The following is a 21,647-nucleotide window of genomic DNA, read 5'->3' as shown; positions in this document are numbered from 1 at the left end:
TTTGAAATTCTCTGATAGGAGCAGAGTGACTAATTGACTTGGCTGTATATAACAGTTTGTAGTCAAATGATTTCTTTTGTCAGCTTTAAGATCTGTTCTGAGAAAAATACTCTATGGGGCAATCATAGAAAAAAATGTTCTAAAATTTCATCAAAGTTCTGATTTCTTGCTAAAAAGGACTATGTGAAGTACTTTTTCATTTGTTTGCTCTTAATGAATTATTATCATTATTAATGTGGTAGCTTTTTTCTCGAGCTTTTTTCTTTGCTAACCAATAGTGATGCCTTGCATTAAATGATTCCTCTTCTGTGCATAAAGAACTGCTCATGATAATCATTATTTTTCTTTGCACAATACCTGATTGTACAAGACACTGCTACTGTTAGATATTTATTACTGTTCATTATTATTATTGTTATTGTTATTGTGATTTAATTACTCTTAGATACTTATCTATAATTAGATATTTATTGTTAGATACATACTGTTATTATATACTTATCCATTGTTAGATATTTACTTACTATTAGATATTTATCTTGTTACTTACTTACTATTGTTAGATACTTATATTTAGAATAGAGGTAAAGGCCTTGGTAAAGGTAAAGGCCTTGTCAAGCCTCTAAAGGGGGAAAATGATGCCTTGGGTTTTAGCTTTTATATTTTTCAGATTCTGTGCTGCTTAGTGTGTAAGTCTGAAACTTCATGTTAAGTGTTAGTAGGTTCTCTTCAAAGAGTAGTTAGACAAAACAATCCCTTGCCAGCTAGAGAGCCAAGGACAACCATTATCCAAAAAGCATAAACAACATGGAAGGGACGGGAGCAAGGCAGGGGGCTGAGACTTCATGACCTGGGGCTGTGGTTGGACAATTGACCCCAATATGTAAATGAACTAAAACTTATAAAAGTGTAAAAACTTGTGACCAGGCTCCATCTTGGATCCATCCTGCGTGTAGCCCTGGCGAGGTCCTTGCACTGCCCAAGGTGTATCCTTTCAATAAATACCTATTGTACTCCTTTTGCTCTGTCTAGTCTCTGTTCCAGGTCAGCCTTTCCAGGCATCAATATGAAACCTATCCTGTTCTGAATATCAATTTACTATTAGTGTTGTTTAGTAAATAATGAATGGTGGCAGTATGTGAAAAAAATTAAATCATCTTCATGCCTAAAACATGGTGTATATTGTATTCTTCCGTCCTCTAAGGACTTTATATTGAGTATTGCTGTGGTAAGGCATGTGAAGAGCTCATACTTTATTTAGATAATTTGTGTTTTCGGACAAATGGTGTAAGGAATGAGAATGGGCATTAAAATCAAGTGTCAGTTTTGAAGTAAACATCCATTCACTGTTTGAGATTTACTGGAAGTAATTAAGGAACTTTGATGTTATGACTGACTAAAAAAAAAGACCAGAACAACACAAACCACAACAAAAAATCCAAGGATTTTTTGGTTTGTTTGTATTTGTGTTAGTATTCTAGCTGAAGATAGTTTGACCCACTTTAAGAGGATACTTGAAACTAACTCCATGTTTGAATGCTTGACAAACATTTCCTCAGCCTTGATTTTTCTCAGCTTTCAGTAAGAGTAGAAGGCATGACGGTGCTTGGGAAATTGCTGTGTTGCTATGGAAATAGATGTGATACCACCAGTTTATGCTTCATTGCCAGATCCAATGTGAAGATAAAAATGAGGGAGAAATCTCTAGGATACTGTTTCTATATGGGGAAAAATTAAAATACACCAAATATTAATTATAAGTTAATTGAGGTATTTTTAATACACCATGATGTTCAGATTTTTTTGCTTTCTATAGCTGATCTGTAAAGCTCTTGTCTAAATTTTGAGAACTTCAGATTCTGTGCCTGATTCAAATTGGTCGGATGCAAATCTATTTCAACCCTGGAATTAGGGTACTCTACCTAGATGTCAAATTACAGCAGACCTTACATAAATACTGTGTTGTTCTACTGTCCTGTTTCATCTGGGATACAGTTAATTTTCTTCCTAGTAGCTGGTCCAGTGCTGTGTTTTAGATTTAGAATGACAACAATAACACACGGATGATCTGGGGTTTGCTAAGCAGTGTTTATACAATGTTAAGGCCTTTGCTCCTCACCCCACCCCACCACCAAGGAGGTTGGGGATGCACAAGAATTTGTGAAGGGCACAACCAGGAGAGCTGACCCCAACTGACCAGAGGGATGTTCCATATTTTATGGCATCATGCTGGGTAGATAAGCCAGGGAAACAGCTGGCTGTGGTCTGCTGCTCAGGAACTGGCTGGACATCAGCTGATGGGTGGTGGGCAAGAAGTTGTGTTGTGCATCACTTGTTTAGTGTATTTTAACTAATCACTCAAATTGTTGCTCTTGTTGTTATTTTCTCTTCCATTTCTATCCCAATAAACTGTTACTCTCTAACTTTTCCCCTAATTTTCTCCTCCATCCCACTGGCAGGGGACAGTGAGTGAGCGAGCACCTGTGCGGTGTTTAGCTACCTGCTGGGTTAAACTGTGACACCTTCATTTTCAGTTCCTATGAAACAGGACTATTGTTCTCTAGTAAGCTGAAAGTCTCTTTACTAAATTCAAGAAATCAGCAAGGTAATTGATGAAGGAACTGCCAGCAATCATGTTGAAGTTTCTGATTGGGCATCTGTGTGTGCATGCAGGGGAAAAGGTTCTGTCAGACATTTATTTGGCTTGGTTGGAAGGATTAAGTAAAGAAATTGGCAGAGGGGTGGGGGAAATCCAGAAGGAGAGGGAAATGGTCATTTCTGAGACTTTAACACTCTGTTTATTTTAGTACAAAACAGGAAATATCTGTCCTGAGGGTCTCAACAAGATCATTCATGTGTGATATGAGATGAGTGATTTTTGGAGGTTGTCCTTTCTTGGACCTCTCTTTCTCTTCCGTGTTTTAGTCATTGCTGCTTGAAGAGGTGCAAAGTTTAAGTTGCAGAGGTGAAATTCTTGCTCATAAATGAGACAACTGAAGTGTCAGCTTTCAAATCACCGTTGCCATTTCCATTGGTAAAATTCCCTTATTTTCAAATTTTGTTTATCGAGGAGTCTTCTCTGGACACAAAATGCTAATTATTTCATTCTATCTGAAAAATGGTTCTCTGATGATATGAAATAGAAATTACTTCTCCTTTCCTTACAATTCTCATAAATCAAATAATTTTTTGCAGTTTGTATTTAGCTGTGAATAGTCACTTCCTGGGGTGTGGTGTATACCACAGCATGAGAAAAGAAGTAGGGTAACATGAAAAGAAGGATAGTAAATTTCTGTTTCTTTATATATTTGCCACATGATATTTTCTTCAAAGAATCTACTATTGGGCTTTGAAAATGAAATTTTTTTAAACATTTTGTATTGCTTCTGGTGTATCTGACAGTCAGATACATGTCAGTAAGTTGAAGCAACTTGTTCTCCTTGTCTTCTGCAATGCTTGTAGTTGTTTAGATGAGAAGTGAAAGGCATAGAGTATAGTTATTCATCCTAGGTGTCATCACAAAGAAGTTTTTGCCCTGTTCATTCAGCCAGCATTAATTGCAGATGATGTGCAGAAAATCAGATTTTTGGAATGCTTAGGAGTACAGTAATTTCACGAATACAAGCCGCACTGAGTATAAGCCGCATCTCTGGGTGTTGGCAAATATTTTGTTCTTTGTCCATAAATAAGCCGCACCTGAGTATAAGCCGCACCTGAGTATAAGCCGCTCTGTCGTTCGCAGCGAGGACCCGCGTGCAGCAAAGTTGCCAAATAGTAACAGAACAGCGGCATGGCAGGGGGTTTACTGGCTCGGCTCGGGCTGTGCAGGCTCAGCCCTCTCGGGGCTGCCGACAGGGCCAGGTGGCCCAGCCCGGTGCTGCCGCTTGGTGGGGCCGCTCGGGGCTGGCAGCCGCCTCTGGGCTAGCTCGCCCTGACCCCGCTCCCGCTGCGGCAGCGGTGGGCAGGTATGGAGCACACGCCCCACTCCCACCGTGGAGCACACGCCCCACTCCCACTGCGGCGGTGGCGGGCAGGCACGGAGCGCACACTCCGCTCCCACCGCGGCGGCGGAGGGCGGGGGCGGAGCCCCCCTCCTCCTCCCCGAGCCGTGGGGATGTCAGCACAGAGCCCCCTGCCTCTTCCCCGTCTGAAGTAGGGAGCTCCCCTGCCTCCCTCCCTCCTCCCGCTCTGCTGGCGCTGAGCTGGCCCCACGTGCCGCGCAACACAGTAACCAATTTGTAACAATAGCAAAATCCTGGGTTTTACTGGCAGGTGCTCAGCTTGGCAGCCTGGCTGGCACTTCTGGGGTTGTAAATGTCAGAAAATTATTCACATATTAGCCGCTGCTGAGTATAAGCCGCATTTCCGGTTTGGGAGGAAAATCTTAGTCAAAATGATGCGGCTTATATTCATGAAATTACTGTAAACTCTATTTTCTATTTAAGCAGTAATTTACATCTGAATTAACCAGTCTCAGACACTTAGAACTTCCAGATTGGTAATGAAAATTTCTAAAATATAACAGAAGATTTTAAGATCAATTTAATTTTAACAATGTCCCTGTAGTTTTCAAGGTGCTAAATATGTTTTTGAAATTGTTAGAAAGCAGTTGATTTGAGCCTGTTGTCCCTCTAGCCTAGGTTGTGATGTAATTTCATGATGGATGCTGCCATCAAAACCACTGCTACAGCAGTGACAGAACTGCAACCTGATGTGGAAAAGAGAAGCTGGATCCCATTACAGAAAAAAAATCCACCTTAATTAAAAATCCAGTATGTTGACCATATACTATTTCTTCTCTAAAATTTAACAAAATGGTCATACTTAATTTGTGCAGGATAGTGGTTATCCTAGACTGGTAATAGAAGGTAAAAATTCTGAACTTTCTCAAAAATGTCATATTACAAATGTCTTGATGATGTGATCAAAACTTCAAAAACTTGTGAACGAAGCGTACATGGTGTAGTGGATCACAATAGTGTGATCCCAGATAGAGTTATTTCTGTCCCTTCATAATTTCAGAAGAATGGAAACCACCATTCCAGTGTTTGCAGTCTAATTTCTATTCAGCTTTTGTTCAGAGCCTGACATCTGCATGCATCTTTTGATCCGTTCTGCATTTCAACTGAAGAGATGAGGGCAGAGAATTATGCAACTCAGAGGCATAAAACCTGATGGAATAAAAGAAAATGCATACTCTTACTCTAGACAAAGCAACACTAAACTTTTATCCGAAATTACTGAACTTTAATTCTGAGACATTGTAAGCATATTTTACCTCTATATAGTGGGCCAAAATCACTGTTAAAAGACACTGGCTTTCTCTAAAGTTAACAATACATAAACTTTGTAGGAAATACTTTATTTGGAAAGATTCAGCTTGGGAGGAGAAAGAGCTCCCATTCTAAATTACTTTTTCAAAAATGTGATTAAAAGTTTTGTTGATGAGAAGAACGTAGCAATATAAAAACTGGGGAGGGGAAATAGGAAGAGAAGACTAAGGAAGTGGAAAGAGAAAATTAAGGGCAAAGCACACCATATTAATGCTTTCTAGAGTTTCAGAAGTAGTCCTTGATAGACAATTGCCTTTGCTTGAGAAACCTGCTTTCAGGGTTTGCAAGTGGAAAAACCTCTTGTAGGCTCTGTGGACCAATTTTGCTTCAGCTCATTGAATTTCGGTTTTAAAGATAACAGAGGGTAGAACTTAGAAGAATAAAAAGGCTGGATGTTTAGAGAAAGAGATCTCCAGGTTTTTTCTCTCAGAAATTCCTCACAGAGAATATTGTAACTTTAAGAGAAATTTTGAGCATTTAAGGCTGAATTTAGTCACTAATTCACTTAGTCACAGGATCATGGAGGTCAGCTAGTCCAACACCGCAGAGTGGGAGTTAACTACAGGAATGTGATTTTAAAATAATCTCAGCCATCATATCAAGCTTTTGCTGTTCACAGTTTGCAGGAATTCTCTGCAGCAGTAATGAAAAGGATACTAAAATGGATTTCTTAATGTAAGCACTCTCTTAAAGCACATGCACCATTTCTTACGACAACTCTAAGAAATTCTAATCACCTGTAGCAAAACTCGGGAGTACTGCTCTAGAAATTAAGAACTTCATCCAGCAATGCTTGCAAGTGTTTATATTTTTTAATAACATATACTTTGTTTAAATTCTCTGAGCTAATTACTTTTCCTCTTGAGGTACCTATAAATGAGTTAAATTAGTTGAATTTTAGCATCTTCTGTACTTTCATTTTGAGGATATACATTCCCGCCAGTAAAGCTTCTGAGAAAAGGTACACACACACCGAGACATTTAATCGTGGGTGTATTTTTAGAACAAACAAACACCCACTTATATAATTGACTTGGATCTCTGGAGAAGTGGTGTAGTGTTGTTAAAAAGATCAGTGATAAGTAGAATGACACAACATGCACAACCTTAAAGGAATTAAATATGTGTTGTATTGTGTTACTGAATTAGCTTGTGGTCACTAAGGTATGTTTTTTTATGGTTTGCCTTGCTTTCCCTGAAAGAAACATCAAAGACTTATACTTCAATAAATTAAACTATTCTTTTCTGTTTATAGGCATGGGGGAAAGGGAGAGAACTTATAACTTCTCTAAAAAATCCCATGGTAAATAAGCAGTAAGACTCTCAAAAGAGAGCTGAGAATATGGTCCAGAGTTCATGCTGGACAAAAAAAATAATATCATAACCAATTAAAAATATTCTAGTTAGCCCTGGGCAAAATTATTTAGTTAGTCCTAGGCAGAACTATATAGCTTCAATTTTAATTGGAAGTGATTTAGAGACTTCAAGAACTAAAGATTAGAATAAAAAAATATGTGACCTTCTCACAGTTTCTGGATGCTGAAGACCACGGAAAGGCAAACTGAATATAAGTGGACTACTTATTGTAAATTCTGTCAGGTCAATTCTAATTCTAATGCTTCTAAAAGAATAATACTGTGCCTATAGAAAGAATTTGTCCCAAAGATCAGCTCTAGTATTGATCTGTGTAAGTATATCTTGTAAAAAACAGTTTTTTCCTAATTTTCTATTGTGTTTTGAATGTGAATTTTTTGTTAGCAATGATCAAAAAAAGAAAAATCTAGTAAGAAACCAGGAAAATATTTAAGTAAACCTCTTAAGACTAATTCTGACCACCTAACTTAATGACAGTATTTTGAAGCCAAGCTTGGGTCAGTTTTGACTGACCAATAGACCATTGCTCTTTTCTTCTGGTTTCTGCCTGTGGTCAGTGGGAATATTGCTCTCACTCCTTTTTGAGCAAGCCCTTCATCCTCAAAAGATGTCTGGAAAAGTTCCATATAAATAAGGCATGAAAATCATGTAGTGAACTTTGCTATTACTTTCCACAAAAACCAAGTTTTGGAAAAATGAAAACCCCCACAGACCTCCTGTCTTCCACTGCTTGTACCATTGAAAATTACATTTAAGTTTCTGCAGCCTTCAGAAACAAGGATAGGAGCATCAAAAAGATCTACAAAGTATTTTAAAGCATATTGCACTAAAGCAAGTATTGTAGGATGACGTTTGCTAACAATTAAGTAAAGGAAACTTCAGCTGTGTATGTAAAAAGGATCAGATTCCTCTATGGCAGTGCACAGTGTATCTGGTGGAACATATCCTGTGTGACAATTACTAATGCTAATAATATTCTTCAGTTCCTGTGCTGCTAATAATAAAAGAATGAGGACAGTTGATAGAAGAAAGGAGTTCCTGTTGTATGCAACAATAGAAATAGCAGCAGAAACATAACCATAGAGAGAGGTAGAATTCTGTGAACAAGTTAAAAAAACCCCACTGTAAATAGGATTTATCTTCCATTATAAGCCTTCTCCATTTATGTAATATTTTATTAATTTATGAAGTCTTAGAGCTTAAATCTATCATAAACCAAGACTGAACTAATTTAAAGTGATTATTGAAAGATATTTAAAAGTCCAGCAGGGCAGACTTAAGGAGACCATAGGGAAAACAGTAGGAACCAGGGACTTGTTAATTTGAAAGGTAGATGAGCCAAAGGAGGAATTACTTATTGTATGCTGAGAAGAATAGAGCTAGATCCTCCTAAAGAAAATAGAACAAAAGCTTCTGCCATCAAAAAGTAAGATGGTGCAGCATCTTTAGCTGCTGAGTGTCACGGTGGCAGTCTTGCTGTGACCTACTGCTATGAATTCACTGGTGAAAGCTGCATTGAACTAACATGTCTTCACCTGAACATCCCTCTGCTGATAGATTCTTTATAATATATGCTAAAAATACAAAAACCAGTAGTGGAATGTCCTATAACAAGTAATTTCAAATAAAAAGCAAAAAATCCTTTCATACAGATGGTAGCTTCAAGAATTAGAATTTGTTCTGGGACAAGGCTCATAAATTAAATCACAATAAAAACTCTCTCCAAAGCATGGTGGCTATGTATTAGCCACTGAGCATCTATGAAAAAAACCATGAGTGTGAAATGTCCAGTATTTTCTCCCACTGTGACTCCTCAGAAAGAAAATTATTTTGATCTCAGTGAGGCAGTTCCATAAGGACAAGAAGAAAAACTGTCCCACTTCAAATATCTCCTTAGATATAAATTGTGTGATGAGTACAGGAGTAGCATGGCTCTCTGCAGCTGAAGGAGGCAAGGCTCAGTGACTTGCACATTTTCTCTCATTCATCTATGCCCAACTCTTACCTAACTCTCTTTGGGTTCATGTACAAGCTGGGTCATTTAAGTGCACACTTTAAAGCAAAAAGGAATGTGTAGCAATTGCTGCTCTGCAGTGCTGAACTATGACCTGTCTGTATCAAGGCAGGAGTTTTAATGGCCACATACAAAGAGTTGCTTGGATTAATTTTTGAGTTACTGAAAATATAACGGTGATTTTAGAAACTTAATTATGATATGCATCTATTGGGGAATGGCCCTAGTATGTGTACATTAACATGCAGAGACAGAATTTATCTGCTGCTGTCAGCATGTATTATCTGATATATAGGTAATGTAAATACATACCTAATATAAAATACCTCTCAAACTTGGAATTGTTCTGTGAGGATGACTGAGATTTCCAGTGTTCTTTTATTCAATTTTACACCGAAAACTTCCCTGTCTCTTCTCCCTACCCCATCTCCAAATCAGAAACTTTAATTCTAAGGTATTAAAAATAATTTGAGAGTTCTTACCATGACTTCGTTCAAAATAAAATCAGTCAAGAAGGTGCACTTTCTGTGGACTCTTGATATGTATGACAGTAACTGTGGTGACCTAGTCAAAAGCAACCATAGACATAAATTCTTGAAGATGCGAAGGGTTGGTCATAATACTTTGCTTATTTAGTCATTCTAAAAATATAGTAAAGTTGTTAGTCCATTCTCTCACAGTATCTCAGTTTACAGAATTCTGTATCATACAGTATTTGGCAATTTTTTTTGTAGTTCATGATTCATAGCATGTTCTTACTCAGAGTGGTTATTAATAAAGGTAATCATTCTATTAAACCTACTGGGTATTTTCCATAAAATCTGCATATTTTATATTGTAACCATGGTTTTCTGCTGACTTTTTAAATGGAAAGGTTGCTTAACAAGAAGCTGACTTGCTGTGGTTGGGAGTTTCCTCATTGCTGCCACTATACAATAAAGCTGTACCTCTAACATGCTACAGACATTTTCGGTCTTAAACGCTTACTAAGATTTCACAACTAAGATAAAAATTTTTATGGAAAACCAGATGTTGCTTCTGGTAGAATTAATAATAGTGAGCACACAGCATTACCACCCTGCTTCTTTCTTATATTAGACTGCACATTACAGCTTCATATCTTATATCTGAGACCATCTCAGCAGACTCAGGAAGTGAGAAGGGAGCAACACAACTTTCTGCTGTTGTCCTATCTGCACTTTTAATACTGCAAGTAAGTGAGAAAAGTTGCTTGTGTTAGCTACTCTTGAACCAACATGCTAGATGTTTGTACTCTGTTAAATTTGACCAGAAATGCTACTATTTTTTTCTTTTTCTCTTCTTCCACCTTCAGGTGGTCCCCAGAGCAGAGAAAATCAATGTCCTTTCTATTTCTAAGCAGCTGATGAGACTAAAAAAATAAATAGCATCAGTTGGGTAGACAAATAATTTTCTTCTGCTCATGGGAAATAGTTGCAGAAGGACAATCTTAGCTCCTGCAAGTTCTGGAATGCTGGTGATAATCAGTGAAAGCTGGGGGAGGGATGGGAAAGTTATTTTGAGGGTGTTTTTTCCTCTTAGATAATAATATTAGCTTAGTGGGATGACCATAACTCCTTTAACAAAGAAATTAATGTTTGATTTATGAGGCCTTGAGTGTTGCCAGTTTGGGTCTGAGCCAAAGCACACTAAAGCATGGCTTCTGTGGATTCACCTGAATGCATTTTGAGTGAATCTCTCAAACAATTCAGGGCAAATATTTCTGAGACCTATCTCAGGTACAGAGTAGGGAATTCAGAGTGGTCTTAGGAAGCTTGAGTTTGGAAACCACCTGCTTTTCCTCTGCTTTATTTCCCTGGGGTCATAAGAATGTGGTTCCTGATCCCCTGTAGTAGCAATTTCCCCACAGGACATACTGTCTGGGAATGCAGCATACCAGCTACATTTGTGTTCTGAGGGAAGCTATTTCATGCTATTTTTCTTTGAGTAAAAGCTGTCTTTATCTGTTAAAAATTTGCTGTTGCGACAAAAGCTGAACACAAGTGGTGTTGGTAGTTACAAGAGCTAAGGGCTACAGCTTTTTCTTCCAAATCCTCTTAGTTGTGTGTAAAAGCATGTGTTTTCTCAGCCCTTTCTTGTTTTGGATTATGTCTTTATTCGTTACAATATTGATGCATTGTAATAGCAGACTGGTAACATCTTTAAGCAGAGGTTTTCTGGAAATACTGTAAAATAAGAAGCACAAGAGTGGCAGAAAGCAAATTATTTATACAAATGAGGCAGAGTTTGAAATATGCGTCTTGTTGTCTGCATTCATCTGAAAGTTACAACACCCAGAGCAAGTGCCGGTTGGGGATTTTGGGTGTTTTGTTTGATTTATGTTTGTTTGGTTGGTTTTGTTTTTTTCTTTACTTCAAGGTAATTCTGTGCATAAATATTGCAGGAAACTTCAATGAATTACTCCATTTTAGTATCCATTTAATATCTGTGGCAGAGAATTCTAGCTAACTCTAAGCTTTTAACTCTTTCCACTTACCACAAGATGTGAATTAATCTTTGTCCCCTTCAGTTAATTTAAAAGTAAGAAGTAATGAAGGTCCTTGGGGCATGATAGCATCTCTTACAACTATGGTTCTTTGTCAGGAGGAGATTTAACCTACAGGTTATAGTAATGCAGGTGATCAAATGCTGGAAAAACAGCCCTGAAATTAGACATCGTCTTGAACATTACTATTTGTACTGTCCCTGCTGCAGCCTTCATTTCACAGCACACCTTATTTCCTATGTAAGATTAATTTCTCCATAAATTCTAGTGGCCATGTCATAAGTACTTAAAGGAGATTCAAAGCAGAATATCTAACTACACAAAAAAAAAAAAAAAGAAAAAAAAAAGAAAAAAGGATGAATTTGATTTGTAGGAAACCAACACAATTGAGTCATGCAACCTGATATTTCAGAGGTTTATTGAAAATGCCACAGATAAATACATTTTTAAAAATCTTTTCCTGTTCTGTGGTACAGTGTATCAAAATATGTTTGAAGAGCTTTTCTTCTACACTGGCATTCATATATTCGTTAGTCTGTCTGTATAAACATGATGCACACTTCATGCATGCCTATGTGCCAGGGGAGTGACCAGGCATTAAATAGAGTCATTTACAGATTACAGTGGGCTTTCACCCATTTGCATCAGTGTGGCTGGGTTTGCAAGGTTTTCTAAATATATGCTGAAATGACAAAATGTGTCAAAGAATAAAAGGCTCTAACTTTCCTATTCTACTCTGAGGATAAATTGCTGTTAAAAATTATACTCCTACATAAATATACAGTGGCACTTGCAGTCTGCTCTCATTGTTTTTTCTTTGCAAAAAATGCTTCAGACTTAGTGCTGTGCTCAGGGCTATGTTAAATCCCATGCAAAACAAACTTTTCACTTATTTTATCAGTTAAAATCAACAGCATCCTGAGGACTTTGATGCCTCATCTGCTAAGATGGGTTTCTCTGCAATAATGTAGAGAAAAGATAAATGTTTGGAAGGCACCATCCTATGAAGACAGGCTGACAGTTCAGGTTATTCAGCCTCAAGGAGAGGAGGCTCGGGGGAGACGTTAAAGAACCTTCCAGTACTAAAAGAGGGCAAGAGGGCCTTCAAGAGAGATGGAGCAGGACTTCTTACCAGGACATGTAATCACAGGAAATGGGGGAGTGGTTTTAAACAGAGAGTAGGTTTAGATTAGGTATTAGGAAGAAATTCTTTACTGTGAGGATGGGGAGGCACAGGGGCAGGTGTCCCATCCCTGAAGTGTTCAAGGCTGGGCTGGATGGTGCTTTGAGAGAGCTGGTCTAGTCAGAAGGGTCCCTGCCTCCCAAGGGGTGTGTGTGGGGAGTGGGTTGGAACTAGATGATCTTTAAGTCCCTTCCAACCCAAACTGCTCTATGATTCCATGATATGTTAGAAAATCCAACTGATGTAAACCTGAGGAATAATTTTGGATTCTGAAGATAAATTTGAGCTTGTAACCCTCTAAATTTGAGCTGTAAAAATTATTTGAGTTTTTTTCCCTTGGTAATATAAAAGAGATGTCTGTGATTACTGTTTTGTTCTGAAGCTCTGCTTCATTTTAAGGTACTCTGTTGCATGTGTTTGATTTTTTAACACTTACTTTCACAAATCCCTTCCTTTCTAACACAAAGTACTAGGGATCTGGGCTCATCAATACCATCTTTCAGTGTAAGTGTGTCATTTCAGCTTATGTGTAACAGTCTGAATTTTGTTTTCTAGAGACATAAATAAGAATTCTATCTCAATAATTTGTTTCTTTCTCAGCATTAGGTTACCTTATAGGTACAATAAATACCTTGATTTTTCCAAGAAGTGATGACTGTCTACAAAATATGCTTTAAAGGTACCATGTTTCAGCTTAATAAGCTCATCTGTGGAAGAAACATAATGATATTTCCATTATTTGTATGTGTATTCATAGTATTAAAAATATGGAGTCGTAGTTTTCTTCTCTAAATATTGCCTTTCATTGCAGTATATCAAACCATCATTTGCAGTTTTTCAAATTTAAGCAGACTATGTTTACTTGTAACTCATTAGGTAAAACACTTTTTTAAAAGTGGGATTTCCACTAAAAAAACCCTTCAGATGAGTTAAGTAAGGTAGCTACTCCTGTTCAGTTTGAAAACTTACTCAATTTTAATACTGAAATATTGCAAAACCATAACTTTCTCTGCTGATGTTTCTGACAACATTGAGAAAAGTATGTGTAGGAGGAGATATCAACACACATGGGTACATAATTATTCTTAAGTAGGTGATGCATATTCAGCTTAGGCTCAATGAAATGCTTGAGATTTCTTGAGCATAATAATTTCTTTTAAAAATACTGCAAGCTCTGGGATTTTTCTGCTGCATGTGTACTACAACTGTTGAAACCAAATTTTTCTTCTGGTTTCAAGAGTGTTTTTTTGTCATCAACTCTGAGGCAGACATGAAGTGAGCAGTATTAGTTTTCGTTCAAAAGGATCATTGCAGTTAGTCTTGCCAAAACTGAGTCAGAGATGCAGAAAGCCAAAAGAAATGGCTACTGGAACTGATTTTTTAAAATAACCATAAGATCAATTCAGATGTAAGTTATAAATTCTGCTGACCTGCAGACTGCTGGGGAGTCAGAGTGTCTTATTTGTGTAGGCTGTCCTGCCTGATGAATTGCCCTGATGGTACTTCAAAACAAAGCAACAGTGGTGAGGTTTTAAACTCTTATGTACTTAAGGATTGATGAAGTTGTGTAACACTTTTCACAGGAATCCAGGGTAAACATATAAAAATGAAAAGTCTTCAGATTCTGTAACTAAAGTGTTTGCATGATGCACAGAGTAGTTCAACTAGTAGAGGAATAGTTGGAAAATTGCTATGGTGTACTTTGATTTCACATAAATCCCTAATAATAAAATAAATCCTTTTATGGATTACATGTACAGCCTATAACACCATAAATTATAGTATATTATAAGCATCTATATGAATCTATAATGGCATGTTATGGCAGCAAAAAGATGACGTGTGTATACTATAACTGGGTGAATTGTCCCTAATCATCTCTCTCTAACCATCCTAATTGTCAGACTGCAATCAAGCCCACAAGGATTGATCTAATCTTAGATGAAACAGTTTGTAGCAGATGTTTCTTTATTTCTTCAAATCCTAACTTTAAACGCCAGCAGATTTGCAATGTGCAAAATATTAGTAATAAAAAAATGCTGTTAGAAATTTTAGGATTTGAACTATGATACTAAAATTATCTAACACCAAATTGTATTGTTGCAGAGGGTCATGCTCCAAGCTCTGTAAACTAGAAGTTTAGCCTTACTCCCTAATTTGGATGATGAAATGAAGCTCAAGGGTACATGCAAGGTTAACATGTATGAGGAATGTCTCCCTGCATTCATAGCATACCTTCAGACAATATTTCTCATTAAAGAATCTACTAGTCATTTATTTTGTATGTATTTGTGGGATTTCTTGAATCTTGACTTCGCAGTTTAAACGGCTTTGCTTTTATTGTCGTTGCTTTGTGGTAGATAGTTTGGTAACATTTGAAGAAAATGCGTTGAAATAAGCAAGAGCAGGTGGAGAGTTAGGATTAAAAAAAAAACAACAAACAAACAAACAAACAAAAACTAAAAAACAACCTACCCAGGCTTATTGTATCTTGTGGTAAAGTCACCCCACATCCCAGAGCTGCTGACAGGAGCAGGTAAGCTCTTGTTTCTGATCAGGGCTACGGATTCATTTCAGCTCTCCTGTTTGGGTGCTGGATATGAGATGGCTGTGGAGTATCTCTGCCCTGCTGCTGGGAGATAGGTGAGCTCCCAGCAGTGTGCTAAAGGAGCAGGAGCTGGCCTCAAATTCCCTGCCACTCTGCACCTTCTGTGCTAATTTGGGAGCTCACTGCTGTGCAGCAGTGCTCCACCTCTCCCGCTTCTTCATAGGAATCTAAATTTGCCAGCCAAAGTGCACCCAATTAGTGTAGTGGGAGCTGTATTTCATTTCTGTTGTCAAAAAGGTAGACAGAAAATCAGAGCTGTTGAAGTGTTGGTAGCTCAGGTAAGTGGATTGCAAGGTGAGGTGTTTTGGTTTGTAGTATGGGCTTTTTTTTTTCCTGTTGAATTGACTCAGCAGCAGCTTAGATCCTGTAACTTGTTCTTTAGGCTGTGGTATGGATCCCTGTTTTCCTCCTGGGCCTTTTACAGATTATAAACGTGTTTCAATTTCTCCTAAGTTTTACTTGAATGTGTGACAAATGTTGTTTCACTGAAGTAGTAAGGTGTCACCTCTTGTCTCTTCTTCCTTAGCCAAATTGTGCACAGAATCAAAAAATGGTGGGTGTCAAAACAATGGCTAAATATGACTTTACTGTGACAACTATTTTTATTTTTCTCACTATGAATGCTGTATTTTTAAGTTGCAACTACATTTTTTAATCTCACAACAAATTGCATCTCTCTCACATGCCCCATAGAAATATCCATTTTTAATGGAGATAACTAGTGAGGTAAACTCAAACACATTCATATTTTAGTGTTTTTAATGCGTATACTGCAGATGTTGTCTTGTCAAACAGGAGAGCAATGCACATGGCAAGTCAGGGATGAGAAATCAACTAGCCTTTCCTGCAGATAATGAGATGTAAATGCAGAACTAAATATTATTATGTCGTTGTCTTCCTGGGAGAAAATTTGATGGGCTATGCTAGCAAAAAGCTCCATGAGTGATGCTTCAGCGCCTGTCCTGGTCAGTGATGGTTTCTGCTAGTAATTAGGAGCTGACTCATTGCTATTTCTCTCAAGAGACAAATGTTTCTACAGCTAGTGGCAGAAAATTAGATGGTTTTCCAATATACCCGAGAAAGCTGCCATTTGTACTGTCTTTTGGATAGGTGCAGGGAGATTTCAGAGCATCTAAAGTGGTTTGGAGAAAAAGCTTATTGTGTTGTAACTTTATTTTTAAAAAAGCATGGGGGATTTTATTTTTTGTTTCTGATTTCTTTTGGGTTGTTTAAGTGTGAAATTTCTGGAGTAATGTGCAGAAACTTGTCAATAAAGATCTCTTCTCTAAATATTAGGGATGACTGGGAAAGCTTTATTTGCTACAGCTGTGAATAAAAAAAAATGTGAATTTCAAAAGCATTTATTGTGAATTACTAGGAAAAGGCCTAAAAAATCTCTGGAAAATGGAAAATCATGCATAAGATTTCCACTGTAAACCAATTATTTTAAATTATTTTAGAAAAGGGGAAAATATTTTCTTCTTTCTGAAAAAAAAAAACTAACTAGTGGATTTCCTGCAATATGTGTTTAAATGGATTTGTTATGAACAGCCATGGCAACAATAAAACAGAATCGTATGATATGAGCGTGAACGGTAATGGCCCATTCAGAGGCCAAATTTTTGCATATATTAGTCAAGAATATTAAAAAAAATGATCATGCTGGAAATATGAGCTGAGCAGAAGAATTAATTTCTTCTGCTATATTAAGCAGAAGAAAAAAGTATCAAAATAAGATTATGCGGAGATTTCATAATTAATTGATCTGTTGCAGTGTTTCAAGTAAAATATAAAAGAAAGGATCTCTGAAGATTAGTAGAAATGTAGCAGCATTAGAAGTCAAATTTCTGACTGGAAAGATTTCAGCAATAATTTTTGGGGGGTGATGAGGTTGTATTGTTGCAGGTTCTGGAATCCTCTCAGTAGCAAGTTGAGTCTGCTCAAGGTCCATCTTGAGGAAAGAGGCTTCTCCCCACTGCAAGCTCGTACATGGTAATCAAAATAATTCCCATATTCAAGGGGCAACCTAATCAGTTCTCAGCAGACCACGAGTGTGCTGAGTTACTGCCATGGCTTACTGATACATAATTGCACAACATTCTGGGTAATGGAATCTGGAGGAATTTTTTTTTTTTTTTTGTGCTTTGCCCATCTTGTAAAACTGAGATGGGAAGGGTGTTGTTTAAAGATGTTCTACTATGCCTAAGGCTCTGCAGGTAATTTCAATAGAATTCTTCTCAAGATTTAATGAACAAGTTTTTGTCCTTCTAATTGATACAGTGATAAAAGAAAACTTAAACCCAGCATGTACTTAATGCCATCTTCCTGAATTTCTCCAGTAAAAAATGCAATGGCACGGGGTAAACTTTGTATTGTTTGCCCTTGATACAAGATTTTAAGTCATATTGTTGAACAGTAAGTGCTTACCCAAGGATGTAGCCCTGATTAAATGATCAAATACTTGGCATTTCTTCAATTAAGCACATGTGGAAAACAGTCTCACAGGAAATACTAAATTTTATGGAGACAACACAGTGAGTGTTCTAATTCGCTCAGTTCTGAAAGGGCTGATGCTGATTTCTCTCACAATGGCTTCCCCAATTATCTGAGGACTTTAGAAGTCTTTCAGAAGTTTTGATTACAGCCAATGGCATCCTAAAGTAGGCCAGGGATAAAAGAGTATCTCACAGTTTGTGAATAATTGAGTAGGCTTCTGTATAACAATGAGGTGCCTTATGAAAGGCAAATGTTTGTTTGCTGTGTGCTCACATCTGCACCTATTTATTCATATTTATAGGTAAATTCATATGCTAATGCTTTTTCAAACACTAAGATACAAAGTGTCTGTTGGCCTAATAAGGTAAAATGCTGCTGAAATGCAATGGAACAGCGTATGTTTATACCAGCTTTAAAATTAGATTGCAAAAAATAAAATCCAAATGCAAGGATGTATCTTGGCATATGTACATAGAATATCAGGAGTCCTCTTTGGGCCATTTCATTCTTCAGATCTCTTCTCTCCTTAAAAGTCTGGAAAAAACAGATGCCAATAAATTGAAGCAGTTGCAGTCTAAAGGACAAACATGTTTCTCTCCTCTTGCTATTCAGTGCTCTTTAAAAGCAAAGACTGTTCATTCCTGCAGCCTGTGTGGTAAAGCCTTTGAATTCATCTGGGTTCTGAAATGTGTGAGAAGGCCTGATGAGGAGCATCCATAGAGATAACTAGCATCGAGCCCTGGTATTTGATGATAGTTCCCAGTAATAAGGAGGTCAAACCCTTCCTCTGGAATTTCATCAGCTTACCTGCAAAACCTCAAACTCACTTTCACACTGTCCTAAAATTGATATCCAGTGAAAAAAAGACTGAAGCCATCATTTGTCTGAACCTGCTCATTTGTCACCAAAGGAAAGTGCTTTGAAGTATGCATTAAATGACCTTTGATCTAGAAAATGTTCTTGTTCTCCCAGGGGGTGATCTGACTCCATGACTATGATGTCTAGTTTGCCTTTTTTGGGGGAATATTTCTAGTGTACTGGATCTAACTGATATTTATTGCAACAAAATATGAATCCCCCATATATACATGCATACACATATAAAAAAATATATATTTTAAAAACCACAAACAAATAAAAAAAAGGAAAGCAAAACAAGACCAAAAAAAACCCCTCTACCAACCTTTTAAAAACCTCTGTTAACCAACACAAATTATCGGTTTCATTGTCACCGTGACATTCAGGTCATCTGTAAAATGCAGATTCTGTGGCTATGCTAAAATCCACCATGACAGATGATGGCTTGGGTTGGTTTGGCTTTTCTCAAGAGAACTATAAGACATTAAAAGTATGTAATAAAAATAAGGACATCGAGAAAACATTTGAAATTAGGATAGTGATTTTTATCTTGATGAAGAACTTCCTAGGAAAAGACTTTTTTCAGAGGAGAAGAAATGAAATGAAACTTCACAGAGACTATAAAAACCACCCAAGATCCCAAAAGAGCCAGGAGTATTATTAAAAGTGACAATTTTATTAATGAATAAATATGTCCCTTTTGGACAGTTTGTGCTGCTGTTTTTTATTAAGGTAAAAATAGAGTGAATATTCCATATCTTTGTGGAGCTTTTCATCCTACAAAACTGTGAGAGCAGTGCTGAAAATTTGGTAGTCAAGTTGCAACACTGCCAAGATGTGATTTGAAGAAAGTGCTATCTAATAAAGATGGTTTATGATGTCCCAAAGTGTAATGTCATTTTTTTTCAGGAAATATGATATTGTCTTTGCTTTCCCTCAGGATAGGTGAAGTAATTTCTGAGTTAGAAAGTATGGTTGTACAGTTGCCACTTTACAACCTTAGTAGAGAAAGCCTAAAAGTTGTATGCTTTGTAAGAAGTGTACTTGCAGAGGATTTAATTACATACCATGTTTTCTTCTAAAAGTCTTCATAATTAAACATATTGATGTAGCCCAATGGTAGGGCTTTAAAGGAAAACACTTATTTTGGCTGATAACATTCATCTTCATGGCAACAGGATAGTGTCAGTAGTATTAGATCATAATGTTGTTAATTAAGCTTAATTATTTTAGTTACACTATATTTTCTGCTTGTTCTCAGTTTAGACAGCAGATTGAGGAGAAAACTCTGCCTCCTCTGGTTTCCTTGGTTTTATTAATTATTTAGGGTTTTTGGTAGTAGGAAGTATAGTTGATCCAAATTCAATAGTACTGTATTTCTTGTGCTGTAGAATTTTGTAGAATTTGTACTGAATTAAGAGTCTTCATGTATGGCCTGTGGAATCATTAAGTAGTATTGGGTTTAGGACTTTCTTCAATGTATCCTTGAATTAATAACATAAAATTATATCTGATATTGTTTATAGAACTGTCCAAGTACTGGAGAGAAGAATGAAGTAAACTGCTGTCATAGATTATAAAACTAGATTGATATCTAATCTTTTACTTGCGTAATATGGTCTAGAGGATTATCATTAATCAGCTTCTCTTTGAACTGCAAATGTTTGATTATTTGATAATTCAGTTGTTTTTTGTTTTTTGTTTTTTTTTAATTCTGGTTATGGTAATATGATCAGAATGCTTGGTAGGTAGTATAATAAAGTCCTCTTGTTTAAAAATGCTTTTAATGCAAAATCTAGTGTGTTTCTTGTTAAAATTTTTGGAGGATTTTATTTTTCACTACACATTCCCAAAGTTTACTAATCTATTTTTTTCTTAGAAAGTTTGTCACTGAACTAAGTGAGAGAACTAGACTTTTTTGCCCAGAAATCATCACTTTAGGTCTTACTTCACACTTGTGTTTTCTTTTCTGTGCACACAATGATGCTAAAGGTAATTACTGTGTTCTGTTAAATATTGCAATGAATGTTTCTCAGTGGTATCAATCCTGTCATAGAAAAAGAGGACAGACAAATGCGAAAGCTGGAAATGCGTGGAGTAATTTCTGAAAGAATTTTCTCTAATGACAGTCTTACAACACTTTTCATATTCAAAGTTAATTAATTTACTTGTATCTCAGGAATTGTCAATTTTGGCAGTAATGATAGAAATTGAAGCAAAAAAGTTTACAAAGGATTAGAAATCAATATCTATAAATTGACAAATTGGTATACTTGTGTAGAAAAAATTGATACTCCCAGGATTTTCAAGACTCTTAAAGTAAAGCACTGTCATTTAAAAATCAGTTTTGTAACTGAGTACATTTGTAATACTGTCCACCTTTAAAGAAAAACTAATAGAATCCATTGATTTTGTTCACAGATTTTTAGGCGTTGTTGGTTGGTTTTCAAGAAGGCTTCCAGTAAAGGACCCAGGAGGCTAGAAAAATTTCCAGATGAGAAGGCAGCATATTTCAGGAACTTTCACAAGGTAAGTTATGCCTTTCTCATGAACTGAAGCATTGCCCGTTTACCACTTTTCCTTGGGAAAAGTGTATTCTTGCTATGTCTGATTTGCAAATTGTACAGTGAAAGGTTTATCAAAAACCCAATCCTGGCAGTAAAAGCAGAGTAAAACATCTCTAAATCTCAGTGATGCAGGTGAGATATCACACTTTTTTTTTTTTTTTCCAAATATATGTGTAGCAACAGATTTTTGTTTTTAATTAAACACTCGTGGTTTGGAAATGTGTAAAATTGGCTGTCTATTCAAATTTTTAATCAGTAGCTGTTATCTAAGTATTAAACAAATTCTGAAAATGCTAAATGCTTCAGTTGTGATGGTGACATTCTTCAAATGTGCAAGATTTTTCCCAGAACTCAAGATTTACAAGCCCTGTCAACAAAAAGTGGTTTTAGTAATAAAAACCAGGACTTACTGAATGAGATACTCTCTGCTTTCTCTATCACTCATACTTCTGTGATGGGAAACAAGGTATTTGAACAGGAGTTCTTCTTTCTGTCTCGTAAGTTACTGTTATCTGCCAGTAGACTTCATATTGCCAAATCCTAAAACAGGGCAGGGATCTGTGCTTGTGGTACTTCTATCAAAGTCACTGTTAGCTTTATGACATATCAATATTGCATATTCCATTAAACCTGTCAAGTTGAAACACAAAGGTGACATAACCAAGGGCCACACAGCAAGCAGTGAAAAAG

The 21,647-nt window shown here is 36.7% G+C and overlaps 1 protein-coding gene across 1 annotated transcript in view; it reads left to right on the top strand.

Annotated features, from left to right (window-relative positions):
- Window positions 1-21,647, top strand: part of DOK6 (docking protein 6) — a 244,803-nt gene that overhangs the window by 74,854 nt on the left and 148,302 nt on the right. Inside the window, exon 2 of the mRNA XM_033065451.2 lies at window positions 20,812-20,919. Within this exon, the coding sequence (XP_032921342.1) occupies window positions 20,812-20,919 (108 nt within the window). The remainder of the gene's footprint in view (window positions 1-20,811; window positions 20,920-21,647) is intronic.

The sequence above is a fragment of the Catharus ustulatus genome, chromosome 1 (genome assembly GCF_009819885.2).
Source record: "Catharus ustulatus isolate bCatUst1 chromosome 1, bCatUst1.pri.v2, whole genome shotgun sequence".
Taxonomy (NCBI): Eukaryota; Metazoa; Chordata; class Aves; order Passeriformes; family Turdidae; genus Catharus; species Catharus ustulatus.
The sequence above is the reverse complement of the archived record's forward strand: the minus strand, read 5'-3'. Positions and strand labels throughout refer to the sequence as shown.